This window comes from Aythya ferina (genome assembly GCF_964211825.1).
Source record: "Aythya ferina genome assembly, chromosome: 1".
Lineage (NCBI taxonomy): Eukaryota > Metazoa > Chordata > Aves > Anseriformes > Anatidae > Aythya > Aythya ferina.
The window spans coordinates 3,022,209-3,035,372 of NC_140296.1; the positions used below are offsets into that span (position 1 = coordinate 3,022,209).

A 13,164-nucleotide genomic window follows, 5' to 3' on the forward strand; every position below is an offset into this window, starting at 1 on the left:
CAGGCCCTTTATGCAAGCACTGGTAAAATTCAGTCACAAAAGAGTAAGCACGAGGGGACTTGCTCTTTGATTCCACTCTCCAGGACTTTATCCACAGGGGAATGAAGCGGTTGCTGCTTGTTTCTGCACAATGGTGCAGGAGGTTGTGACCCACTAGAAGGCCAAGACCTCACCAAGGTCTTTGTGAGTCAAGCACAATATCAGATTATCTGAGCTCTAGCTCCAAAAACTGCTCACACAAATATCAAATGACCATTTGATAATGACTTGGCACAATCCACAGCACAATAATAAGAAGGGGGATCCAGTACAAACAGCACTGACACATCTCCCGAACTTGCCAGTGTCTGAATAACTGAGATTGCTGATTCTGCATCCTCCCTCCTAACCTCTTGCAAAACCCCTCTGCCTGTCAGCTGTTGTTTTCCAAGATCCTCTCTTCCCTCCACCTTGTTTCTGAAGCCAGCTGGAGAAAATTTCATGTGAAGTCCTGCACTCCAATTCCCTGGACACGATCTGCCTGCCTGTCCTACAGCAGCTGCCCAGAGAAGTTAAGGAATTTGCCTTCTTTTTCCTGCATGTGGTGTATTACAATAACAGAACCACATTAATTTTTTCCTGAGCATTGAAAAAACAATCTCCTGGCTTGAACCTGAGGCAGCCAGTACAAATTCTAGTTCCCAGTTATATGGGGAAAGTTCAGGTCCACAGAGAGCATTGTTATGACTTGGCCACTCTCTACCCTTTGGCAAAAACTGCAGAAGACATTGTCTTCTCATCCCTTCTTTCTCCTTTTCTTATCCCCAGCTCACACAACCCCCTGTGTTGGAGCAAAGCATACTTTATTGCAAGGTGCAGGGATCTTGGGCAGCCCATTACATCTCAGCTCAGGCTTCCCCATGTTTCACTTTTCATAGACAACAAAGACAGACAGATACTGAGCACAATTTCAGGACTGCATATGAATACCTGCAGATGAAAGGGTGACACATTGAATCACATCTTCCAGTTAGGCAGTGCTCCTACCTGACTTTGCTTCCTTTCTGAACACTTCATTTGGGGTTTCTTGCTAAAGGCAGAAATTCTCTAATCTAATATTCCAGCCAATTCTTCCAGAAGCCTCAGCTTGCTCATAAAGAGCCTGTTTAAATAAATCAGCTGAAGCAACTGCATTCCAAGTCAGAGAGTCTTGTTCAAAGGAAGATGATTCACTAACTTTCTTTCCCTTTCCCCCTTTTAAATGATCAAACTTAAGAGAAAAAAAAATCTTCTTTCTCACCTGCTTTATGCCATAAACATGAGCAGAACATTCCTTTTTCTTCATCTTGCTGTTGTATTAGGGGTTCAGAAATCATTTGAGAAGCAAACGTTTACTGTGAAACAAAAAGTATCTGTCCTGTCTTTGGGTGATCAAGTCTATGAGCCAGAATATGCTTTTATTTCTCCCAGAAAAACCTTTTCTTATATGTTATACAAAGTTTTTTTTATGAAATCTTATGATGCTATTATATAAGTCCAGCCATCTAAGGACAGAAAAAAAAAATCACTACTGTTTGCTCTACAAGCTCTTTATTTCAGGTTAAAATGTGCATTGAGTAAAAAACTTCAAATGGGATCCTGAAGAGAAATCCTTTCACTTGCTGCTCAGAGAGAAGCATCAGCAGCAACAGTAAAGATTCTCTACTGATCCTCTCCCATCCTGCCCGAGTGTCTCCTACAGACACTGAATCAGAGAACTTCCCATAGGGTAGAACAAGAAACCCTGTTGTCCCAGTGGGTGTCTTCTTCCTGACCTTTATCATTTGGTGTTTGGATATGGATTCTTTGAGCATCCTTCACTGCTTCTAACCCATTTCATTTTAAATTAAGTTCTTGGTGCTTTTCCCAAGGGTGGCCCTCATGTATGGGAGGATGGGAAAGCCCCCAGACTTTCTCCTGTACCTGGTTGCACCATCAGTTTTCAGTGATTTCTCACTGCATGTTGTGCTTACTACTTCTGATGGTCTTGGACTGGTTGTCTTATGGGCTCTTCTGGACTTTAGACCTTCTACATCATTTGATTCAAGAGCAGGGATATAGGATTGATGATAATAATCCAGAACTCTTGCATGCTCCCTCCCTGGGCACTGTTTATGGTTAAAAACCCTTGAGAACCTTGAGAGCAACCATGATCTACATGTATATCTTTCATCACTGAATTGTATTTGTTTTTCTCCAGTTGATATTCTGTATAATTTAAAATAGTGTTATAAGGGGAAAGTTCCCAGATAAAGCTACCTTCTGGGATAGAAGATTTCTGCTTGAAGGCCCTGTATTCTGTACCAAAGCAAGGGATTTCTAAAATGGGATCACAGAAATTGGAAAGTTAGAAGACCCTTTCTGTTACTCAACTCCATGGAACTGCAGATGAACATGATCCTTTCTCCTGTTGAAGGTTGTGGTTTGTTTGTTTGTTGTTTGAATTTCAATGGTTATTGAATATTTCCTAGTAGTAGATAATATTTCAGTGCTTTGCCAAAAGCATTTATGATTCAGTCTAGATTAGGCTTATATCTGATAGATTTGCATAACATCATGTTCTTTGTGCTGTTTGGGGCAAGAGGAGTGCCCCAATCTAGTTTCTCACATCTGTAATCTAGCATCTTTATGCTTTTTCCTTGTCTGCTCTTCAGCCCCAAAACTAGTCTCCTGGTGTACCCTCAAAGAAACCTCCCAGCCTTCCTTCAAACCTATCTGATTGTGAAATCTCCAAAAATAATCTAGTCTGCAGGTAGGCAGCTGCTCAACTGTTCATCATCTTGGTATGCTTTCTCTGTGCCCACCCCAATTGGCTGTTATTTCCTCCAATAAAGTATAAGGCTTTTGTGGAAATCCCTTTTCTTTGCCTTATGTGACTATTGCACCATGAAGCCCCAACCCAATCCTGATATGCAGCAACACAAACCCTAACAAGTTGCAAGAAAGGAGGAGAAATAATACCCATCACAAGGTAGACATCTATTGGGGAAGGTGTAGGAATTTGCCTTGGAGCAAGGAAAGGACTAAGGAGCCTGTTTAACAGCCTGCCCTGTTTTCTGTGATGCAAAGAAAACCTAAAGGTCTCACTTAAAGCCGGTAAAACTGCAATTTGACCAGACCCAGAAAGAAGGAGGTTCACCTTCAAAAAAAAAAACTCTCTGGAGCAGGAGGCAACACTGCAGTCTGGGCATTAAACTTCCTCTTTCCTTGTGCCCTGGGTCAACTAGTGAACATCCACCCTATCTCTTACAAATAGCACGTGAAAGGGTTTCTTACCTGATTTCCAGTAAGCTTTTACTTCCAAAAACACACACAGACCCTGAGCAGCTTGGCATAAGGCCAATTTTAAGAATAGTGTTTTTGTTCATTTGATTTTATGCACGGTTGGAAGAAAGTTGGGGTGGTAAGAAGCGTGTTAGGTAATTTAATGGTATTTACTTTCTTCTTAATTAAAATGCATTGTATCCTATGTGAACATTACCCACAGCACCTGGCTTTTAAGAGTAATGTGTGTTTACCCAAACCTCGTTATACAACTGCAAATGTATGAAAGCCTAGTGCAGGCAATGAAAATCAATGAGAATGTTCCAATTAATGCCTCCAATAAGTTTGTAATTAGGATTAAACACAGAGGTTGGTGAATATCAATTAAATTCAAATTATGTAGGTGCAATAATTGTTCCTTTGTTAGTCATTTGGTTATGGCTTGAGGTTTATTACTAGATAATCAGCTATATTCTCTCAGTAATTTCAGCAATGCCAGAAGGGGTTGTTTTCCCAGTGTTTTATGGGCTATTGGTATTAACCAAGTCACATAACTGAATATCCTCACACATTTTTACATTTGCTGAAGTTTAGCTTCTAGCAGATTCATATATGCAAAGTCTATCATCTATGTAAAGTCCGTGTTTGTTCTGCAGATCTGAGGGTGCCAAGACTACTACAAGCACAGCGATAGCCTGAAGTAAGATAATGTAGTTTGATTGATCCATAGATATATATGAACTGCTGTATGAGCTACCTGATCTGCCCATGACTGCCCACCAGAGCTAGAAAATTGATTTCATGTGTCAAGAAATCCTCCTCCTACTGACTGTGCTTTCAGCTTTGTCTGGCTGATGGGTTCTACAATGAGGGGTTGTACACGGCAGATAAATTTAACACTTTCTTTTGATGTTACCTGCCATCTTTTTCACAAACCTCTGAGGTGAAGACCTTAAATACTCCATATTTCATGGAGTATTGTCATGGACAGTACTCATGGTCTTATTGTGACAGCAAGGAGCATTAACAGACTGTCAGTGAGAGTAAGATCATCAAGTAGTCCAAGTTCCTATGAACTCCAGGAGATAACTCATGGGGTCAGACACAGATTCAGAAATGTTATGAAGACGAAATCAATCTTCTTAGAATTACTTTGAGACCTTTCTTCACAAAGCACTTCCAACCCCAGGATGCAAACCTTAAATCCATGGCCCATAGGTTTGTCTTTCAATAATATGAGGATGAAACCAAACACAATTTATTAAGCTTCTCTTAACAAGCACCAGCTTTCAGCAAGACCACCACAACTGCCCATCTGCAGATGTTTAGGTCACCCAAGTTGCAAAATAAAGCATGAGACAAGCAAATGCCATCTTTATCTCTCAACTGGAATGACTGGGGAAAGCACACATTGGCAGTAAAGGTAATCCAGCTGACAGATGGGAAAGTGTGTAGCCATATAGTTAAATTTAGTTCTGTTTTTGTGAAATTCCTCAGAGTATGCAGTGTGAGAAATACCCTCATCCAGCCTTGTTGGCAACCATTCATTCCTGAGCAATGGGCACCTGCAGCTCTTGCAAGAACACGAGGAATTAAGGACATGCTCAAGCAAAATACCCCGCATGGTTACATTAAAATAGACATTACAAGATCATTTGGGTAAGAAGAATTTCCCAGTCCAAGAGTTGAAGCTTTCTTCATTGAAGCAACTCCCTTTCCTTGTTGTTCAATACTTAATGAGTGTGATCCCTTTGGTGGTCTAAGTCAAGAGTTCAAACAGAAAGCCAAACTATGAGTTGAAAGTACCTCTCAGCATACCTCTCAGAGGAGGGTTGCTAGTTCTAGTGATCCATGATGAATGAAGTGATGAGGAATGCATTCTTCACTCTCATGAATAGAAGGAGAAAATCTACTTCTGCTCACTGATCCCACCAGTTATGAGTGACCAGAACATGCAAGATCTCATAGAAAGGAAAGACCTAAGTGGAAGATGAGTTGCTTCAGGATGAGGTGAAAAGAGGAGTAGAAGAGAAATGTATTCACTCCTGTATCCAGGAGGAATTAATTCTTTGTTAGCTCAAAAGCCTACAGATGAGGAAATTTAGGTGAACGTCAAGCAGTGGCTTGAATCACCATATTGACCAAGACAGAGCCATAACAGAGGAGCAACTGTCAATACCTCATAATCTGGCATAAAAATTGAACCTCAAGGTAAGCTGGAAAAGCAGGGCACCATTTCTGATCCTTGCCTGATAATAACTTTGCCTGTGCATGAGGCAGTTCTCCAATTATTTGCCTTGCTTGGATATCCAGTTGTTCTACAGGCTTTAGTTTTCATTTTGAACCCTTCCCTAGGACAGATTCAGTTTCATATAACTCTGCTTTTTTTTTGTCTGATTACTCTCACATTCATTCAAGTGCTGTATTTGGATCTTTGGGGACACAAATACTCCTACAGAACAGTGAAGATCAAGGCTCTGGGGCAAGAGCAGAAGATCACCTCCCTCTCAGCAGTGTTACTGGTGGATTCTTCTGAGGTTATAAAAAGATGCTCAAGATCCCTTGATCCTGGTTGTGTGGGAGAATTTTTTTTTCCTGCTTTTATTGCCCCACTCTTCAGTCCCCAGACCTGATGTATTTTCTATCATTTACAATCCTTGTTTAGAATCAGCTCTGGCCTGCATAAATCTGATGAAATACAGGCACAGGTTGCCAGAAGACTGTCTCTTTAGGGGCTTTATAAGGAACCTCAACAGTCAACAGAGGCCTGACGAGTGATTTTAAATGGTGAAACACAGATGAGAAAGACCTAATCTTAGTGCTTCCTTGATTTCATGGAAAGACAATTCACCTTGGTAATTATAGAATCATAGAATCATGGAATGGTTTGGGTTGGAAGGGACCTTAAAGGTCATCTAGTTCCAAACTTCGTGCCATAGGCAGAGACACCTTCCAATAATCTGACAAATGTGCTCCAGGTTTCATATTTCCCAAGAAAAATGCATGACTGGTACCAAATGCCTCCAAGTTTAAGAAACACTGTTCTTCTCTCACAATTATTTTCCAGTCACCTTCTGTCTTCCACCCTGTCTGACACCTAAATACCTTAAGAGACATGTCCCAAAATGCTGTTAATTCAATGCTATGCCAGGAAAACTCCGGGAGTGCTCTGAACACATGGGCTGCCCTGAATGCAACTGTCCAGGAGTTAAATATTATCTGCAAAAGGAGATAAATGCCCTTTTCATTTTACTAAGAGGAAATGAGGCAAAACTGAGAACAAGATTACTCAGGGGAAGTCAGAGTCAAAGCAAAAACAGACCCTGTTTGCTGTCAGACATCCATCTCTGAGCTAGTCACTGTAGGACCTCTTTACGGTCAACAAGAACAGGCATCTTTCAAGGGTAATTCATCTTACTCTAAGCAGGCCAGTCAACTCACACCCTCCAAGCATTTATTTCTCTTTGTTGACTATAAAGGCAGTCAAGGTTGAGTAACTTTAATGTGGGTGACTACACTGTTCTTGTCAAACCAATCCCACTCCTGGTTTTCATGTCCTGACCACAACATCCTTCCTAGGCATTCAGCATGTGACAGCTGAGCAGGGAGCGCTCAGTTTGCAAAGTCAGGCATTGCAAAGGTGCAAAATGGCTGGATGGATTTCAAGTAGGCAACCTTTGCTCATCACCTCTCATAAGGAAGCAACACCATTAAGTCTTTAATTATATAATGCCAACATATTTTTAAATCAAAACAATTTCCTTATTGTTTGGTTGAAATGAACAGTGATACAGGGAAGAAATGTGTTTGTAATGAGGATGGTGTCTTCTGAAGGAGTTTGATGGAATGAGAGAAAAATCTGAGTGTCACCATGTGCTGATGAAACGAGAGGCCAGAAAGTGTCTCTATCAGAACATCTCCTGTACACACACAGAGGAGGAAGGACATTCAGGAAGGAACTCCCTGGTGCTCCATTTCTAATGTATCATGGGGGAAAATCAACAAGTTTCCTTGCTGCTTCTTGGGAATTGTGATTAAGGAGAAGTGTTCAAGCAAGTGCACCACTTCTGAGTCCCAGTACTATGCCTGAAAAAATGTAGGTAGCCTAAGAAAAACGATGTAGACTTTGTAAATAGACACCATGGAAAGACTGCTAGTTAGCCTGTGAACTCCAACAGTGACCTTTTAATGAATGTATTGAACAGTGATGAAGTCACACTTACCCTGGCTTTATTTCAGGAGGTTTAGGTAAGGGCTTCAGAAATCCTTTTTTCCCAACTAGCCAATATGTGTCTTCTACTCCTTTACCCTAAAATAAAAACAAAGTCTGGATAAAGAGCAGTTTTTGGACCACCCTCTGCTCAATATATGATTTTGTTACTGGGTTTCTGAGGGCTTCATATATATCCCGAGAGAGAGTATGGCTGGAAATCTTGGGCTCTCCTTTGCAATGGTTCAAGGATAATTTTAATTTCACAGAATCACAGAATCACAGAATTGTCTAGGTTGGAAGAGACCTCAAGATCATCGAGTCCAACCTCTGACCTAACACTAAATGTCTTTAAGGACATTTCACTGTCCTTAGAGAGAAGGCCTTGTTCAAACTGCACAAATGAGTCTCACTAACTTGGGTCATTGAAACTATGTAACTTAATAGAAACAAGCAGCTACAAGATTTCTAATCATCTTATTTTGCAGTATTAACATCAATAATAGAAAGACTTCACAGCTGCTGCTGGGATGACTATCAGAATAATCACTTCCTCTCCCTGCATCAATTTTTTAACTTTTAAAGTGAGATACATCTGATGCAAGGTAGACAACTGTATCAGAGTCAATCATCCTTGACTGGAACCAGTGGAGGAGAACAGATACTTCTAAGGTGACATTCATCCTCACAGAAACTGGACACTGAAAGTAAATCAGGTTAATAATTTCCTGAAGTGCCAATTTACCTTCACTGCCTATGTAAAGGTGTCTTTCAATTGAATAAACCTTGAATAGCCACCTGATATATCCAGTTGAAGCCACACAAACTTGGGTGACATGATTCCACTTTTCATAAAAGATTGTTGAGAGAGCTGGGGCAATATTCATACTTTCTCCTGGAGGTGTTTAAGGTAAGCAAACCTCCTACTTCTATTGACTACATAAGGGGAGAATTGATGTTTTGAATTATTTAGTTAGTCTGGTTTAGACACTGTGAAAAATAGCATCTTCTGTTGATGGTGGACTAAACAGAGTTCTAAACTTTGGGAACATTTCTGGCTGAAAACTAGTTAAATTTTGAATGCTAGGAGGCATTCTTGTGATTTTAAAAGTCCTTATTTCATAGAGTGAGCGGATGGTCAATAGAGGAATGTACCCACTTTGTCCTTTATGGGTGAGTTGAAGGTACTAATTCATGTAAACATTTGTAAACCTCCATAATATGGATACCTTTAGGCGAGCAAGTCACCAGGTACCCTTTGTAAGCATGAGAAAGAAGACTGTACTTTTAGATTCCATTGTGTTTCCTCTGACCTGTTCTGAATTTAGGTCAGAGGTTGGACTCGATAATCTTGAGGTCTCTTCCAACCTAGACAATTCTGTGATTCTGTGTGATTCTGTGAATGTCCACCTTGGAAGGATGCTGCACTTGTACCTACAGTGCTCTCATTGACAGGGAAAACAGAGCTCAGGTGGAGATGCACACATACACTGTAGATACTGACTTTAGAACAAGTGACCCCTTGCCTTTATATGCATCTTTTCAACAAAATCCCTTATACCTTTGTCAGCCCCCATGATTACATAATGCCTCAAAAACAAAAACAACAACAAAACCAACAAAAAACACCATATGCTTTGGAATCATGAAATTTTTCTAATGAATTACCCCCTTCCTTCTTCCTCATGGTATTTATCAACCTCAAGAGGCAAAATAAGCTCTTTCTGAATGAGGAATACAGTTGCCTCATACCCTAAGCATTCTTCCTTCTCTCTGCCAGTATTTTGCACTTCTCTGATAACCACTGAAAGACTGGTAAATTCTACTAAGGACCTTATTTTGCTATGGTTCCCTCCCTGAGAAAGAGCAGTCTTATTGCAACCAGTGGCTTCTTGTGTGTATAGTATTACTCAAGGATGATGTTAAAATGAAACAGAGGGTGACAGAACTGGGCTTGACTAATACGCAGAATTTGATATCCTGCAGAACTCTGTCTGCGTGGCAGTAGCTGGCAGGGGTAAGAATTTTGGTATGTGATCTGAGGTTCAGATAAACTCTCCCTATAAACTTCAGAAACAAGGACCAGGAAAAAAAATAACTTGGGATAAGACCTTTACCTTTTCACTCACCCTCTCCACCAGGAATCTACTCACAACAGAAGATTTCAAATGAGAATGGCATTGTTAAATGCTTTCTCTTTTGCCACCAACTTTTTCAACAGTTTTTTCTCCTTCCAATTTTCAGAATAAATAGTTAGATACAAAACATACATCTGTGTGCTTGACACTGTGGATTTTTCCACGGTCCTTCAAGAATTACCTCACTTACTGAAGCAACCGATGGGGAATGTTTTGGGAAGGATTGCATGGAAGAGTTGTGGATAAAGGTCAAGCAAAGCTTAACATGAAAATTCCGTAAGTAGGAAGATTCCCTTATGAAGCATTTCACACAGCCCTGGCCTTCTTACCTTCAGTTCTGTTTTTCCCCTAGGTACGATTTCATAGCCTTCATTTAGACTCCGAAGTGTATCCACTGTACTTTGGCTGACATGAATTCTGTAAGCTGGGAATGGAAAGCAAAACAGATGGATCAGTCTACTGCTCACATACTGTGAACCCTCCACTACTTTATACACGCAAGGAAAAATTCTCCAAGCCATGCTGGCATGAAGATGTTGTAGCTGTGTGGTGTTCCTTGACTCAGAGTGTGATGCTGATGGATTGGGTCCTCCAGGTAAGGCTGTAACAAGCACAGGTCAAGAGGAGATCTACAATGGGGACTTCGTGGGGAAGAACGCCAAACAGAGTAAGCATAGGAAGTCCAGCTCTTCACAAAGATAGCAAACGGTGTTTGAGCAGCAGTGCTGGCTGCAATGAAGAATGTCTTTTTTAATACCTATTGCCACGGTGTAATGAGGCAGCAAGAAAGAAAAGAAAAATAACCAACCAAAGTCCTGCTCCAGACAGGCAGCATCATGTGAAAAACAGGTGCTGGGATTAAAAGCAAAGAGATGGAGTTTGCAGCGAGACATAACAAGAACGTGGCTATATATGTAGATTTAACTAGAATTTTCAGTAATTTATTCCACCCAGAGCTGCCATTAACATTTTATGCACAAAAAGGGCAAAGGCAGAAATCTTTATCAAATTCCCATCTCCCCAGTTTGTTTTATATCCATTGCTGGAACTCACTGAAATTTGTTGTTGTGCAATTGATTTGAACACCCAGGAAATATTCCTAAAATACTTTCCCCCATAATAGTTGTATTATTTTATTGTTGTAGTTGATCAGAATGATCAGAAAAAAGAATATCAGCTTAAAGGAACTGATACAGAGGAACACCACAGCTTTGATCTACATTTCGTGACACAGTAAACTACAGTCTACCTATTACTGTGTATCTGTACAAGTTTCTATTAATGTACAAAGATCTTGTTTCTGCAGTGTTAGCAGGTTCCAGTCTCAGACTTTGCATTTCCAGGGGTCTAAACCTTGAGAATTTTCAAATATCTCCTTTCTATTAGTACTTCTTCCTTTCCACTGCTTTCCAAATTCTGTGCATGCCTCTTAAAATAAGCCAGACATAATCATAAGAGAGACAATTTTCCTTAATTAATTATGGGTGTAATTGTTAGTCTTAATTAGACTAGTTGAAATTACTAGTTGAACTAGAAGTGTGATGGCTATGTGACAGAAAAAGAAAAATTCTTATGTGACATATATATTACAATGTATTTCTAGCCTGGCAAGTCCTCAAGATTTCAGTATTAAATATCACAGACTTCCTGTAGTTTGTAAACTAGACATATTGGCTAATCTCTTAGAACTGTTGAGAGTGTCAAGAGCAAGGGTTAAAACATGTGAGAGACTTTGACTTTGGAAAGCAGCTTGTTCTGATGGCCTGAACATCAAAAGCCAATTGAAATCTCACCCAGGGCCCTGACACTGCTGTCCCTAGCTGTCCACTGTGTCACCCACAGTTCAGCCACTATGGTTTTGAGGTCAATGTTTAAGTCAAGGACACCAGCAGAAAACAGAGCTGTTTATGCATATGACTGAAATGCAGATTAATATTCCACTTTTGTAACTGCAAGTCTTGGGAAAATAATGGCAAGGACTTGAGGGAACATCAACCCATCAAGACACTAAGAAAACCCAAAGGGGAAGGGAATCTTAAGGATTTCGTTAGGACCTGCCACCACTTGTTCAAAGAGTTTCTACTGCTGATACATGAAGCCATCACAAAATATGCCAGTAAGCCAGTAAGGTAGGTGCATTATTTACTGAACAAGAACAGCTCTGAATGAAAGGTCCTCAGCACTGACCAGTCTGAAAGCAAGATACAACTAGCTGCCCCCATGGAAGGAAAATCTAGGTCAAGATTCGTGTTCATTTGGGTTGAGGGGATCCAAATCAAAGGACTGTAGCTAGAATGCAGGGTGTGAGTCACACTGGTCACTGGACCAAACTGAACATTTTTTTTTGAGATTTTGCAGGAAAAGAGAATAAAACTAAATGATCTCTTGTTGAGGGATTTCTTGAAACAGCAAAAATCCCATGGCTTGCTGTAGCTGAGCAAACCAAAATGGAGCATGATCTGACTCTACTGTGTGTCTGTCGTGCTTTCGACCGTGCTTCCTGCAACAATCTCTTTGTCTTAAAGACCGTCTGAGGGCAAAGCTGACACCCTCCCCTTCAGACTGCTTTTAATTTCGTCAATGGACTTGCCCCTTTCTGCAAAGCTGATTCAATTGTGATGCCTACAGCTAAAGATGCACATTTTGTCATCTCTCCTGAGAATTTTGTCAGTCACCCACCCCAGGCACTGTTCCAAATACTCACGCAGGCCTGTGGACTCCATCCGCGATGCTGTGTTCACCGTGTCTCCAAAGAGGCAGTACCGTGGCATGGTCAGACCTACAACGCCTGCCACACAAGGCCCTGAAAGACATAACCCAACTGATAATACTGTACAATGGGGTTCACTCCTAGGCAAATCTCATCCTCCCTTCTGATATCCAAAAATTTCCACTTGGGAATACAGGAGAAGGATTTTTGAAGTTGTCATTGGCCTTCATGCTTGCTACAAGTAGTCAAAATACAGTCATTTCTCTGAATTGAACAGTGGTGATTTATGCCTAATAGAGTTCTTCTTGTCTCAGTTCATTGTCATCTGGGACAAATTAATTCAGAGTTCATGGAGGCTCAAGGACTGTTGAAATCTCATTTTAAAATTCATCTCTGACCTCCTTTTCCATCTGACAAAGCTGAAGCTGAGATCCTGTGACATGCCCTGTGTCCCAGTGAATCAGGACTCAGAGTCAGCGTTAGGAATCAAGAGATGCTGGCAGCACGCTGGACCACCCTGTGTCCCCTCCTTGGAAAGGAAGACATCATTAGCTTGCCTGTCTAGCCAAAAGCTATTTATTTTTCCTCTCTCTCATCCTTTAGACAAGATCACTCCCTTCCAAGTAGCTCCCAAAGAACTGGTGCCAAGTTTTCAGCGAGAGCTATGCATGTAGGATTCACTTGAAGATGCACATACACAGAATGTAAAGTGTGACAGCCAAGCAGCATAGACAAGTGTCATCTGGGCGCTTGGATCAGCTAATGTTTGGACTGGGCTCTGAAGGATGAGATGCTAAATTTCATCACCCACATTCTGCAGTATC

At 40.8% G+C, this 13,164-nt stretch overlaps 1 protein-coding gene across 1 annotated transcript in view; it reads right to left on the reverse strand.

The window, feature by feature from the left end:
- The window catches only part of GUCY2F (guanylate cyclase 2F, retinal), a gene marked incomplete at its 5' end in the record, with an annotated part of 45,178 nt that overhangs the window by 5,571 nt on the left and 26,443 nt on the right, over positions 1–13,164 (reverse strand). The window contains 3 exons of the mRNA XM_084500123.1: positions 7,506–7,591; positions 9,960–10,054; positions 12,335–12,433. Coding sequence (XP_084356249.1) covers positions 7,506–7,591; positions 9,960–10,054; positions 12,335–12,433 — 280 coding nt within the window. The remainder of the gene's footprint in view (positions 1–7,505; positions 7,592–9,959; positions 10,055–12,334; positions 12,434–13,164) is intronic.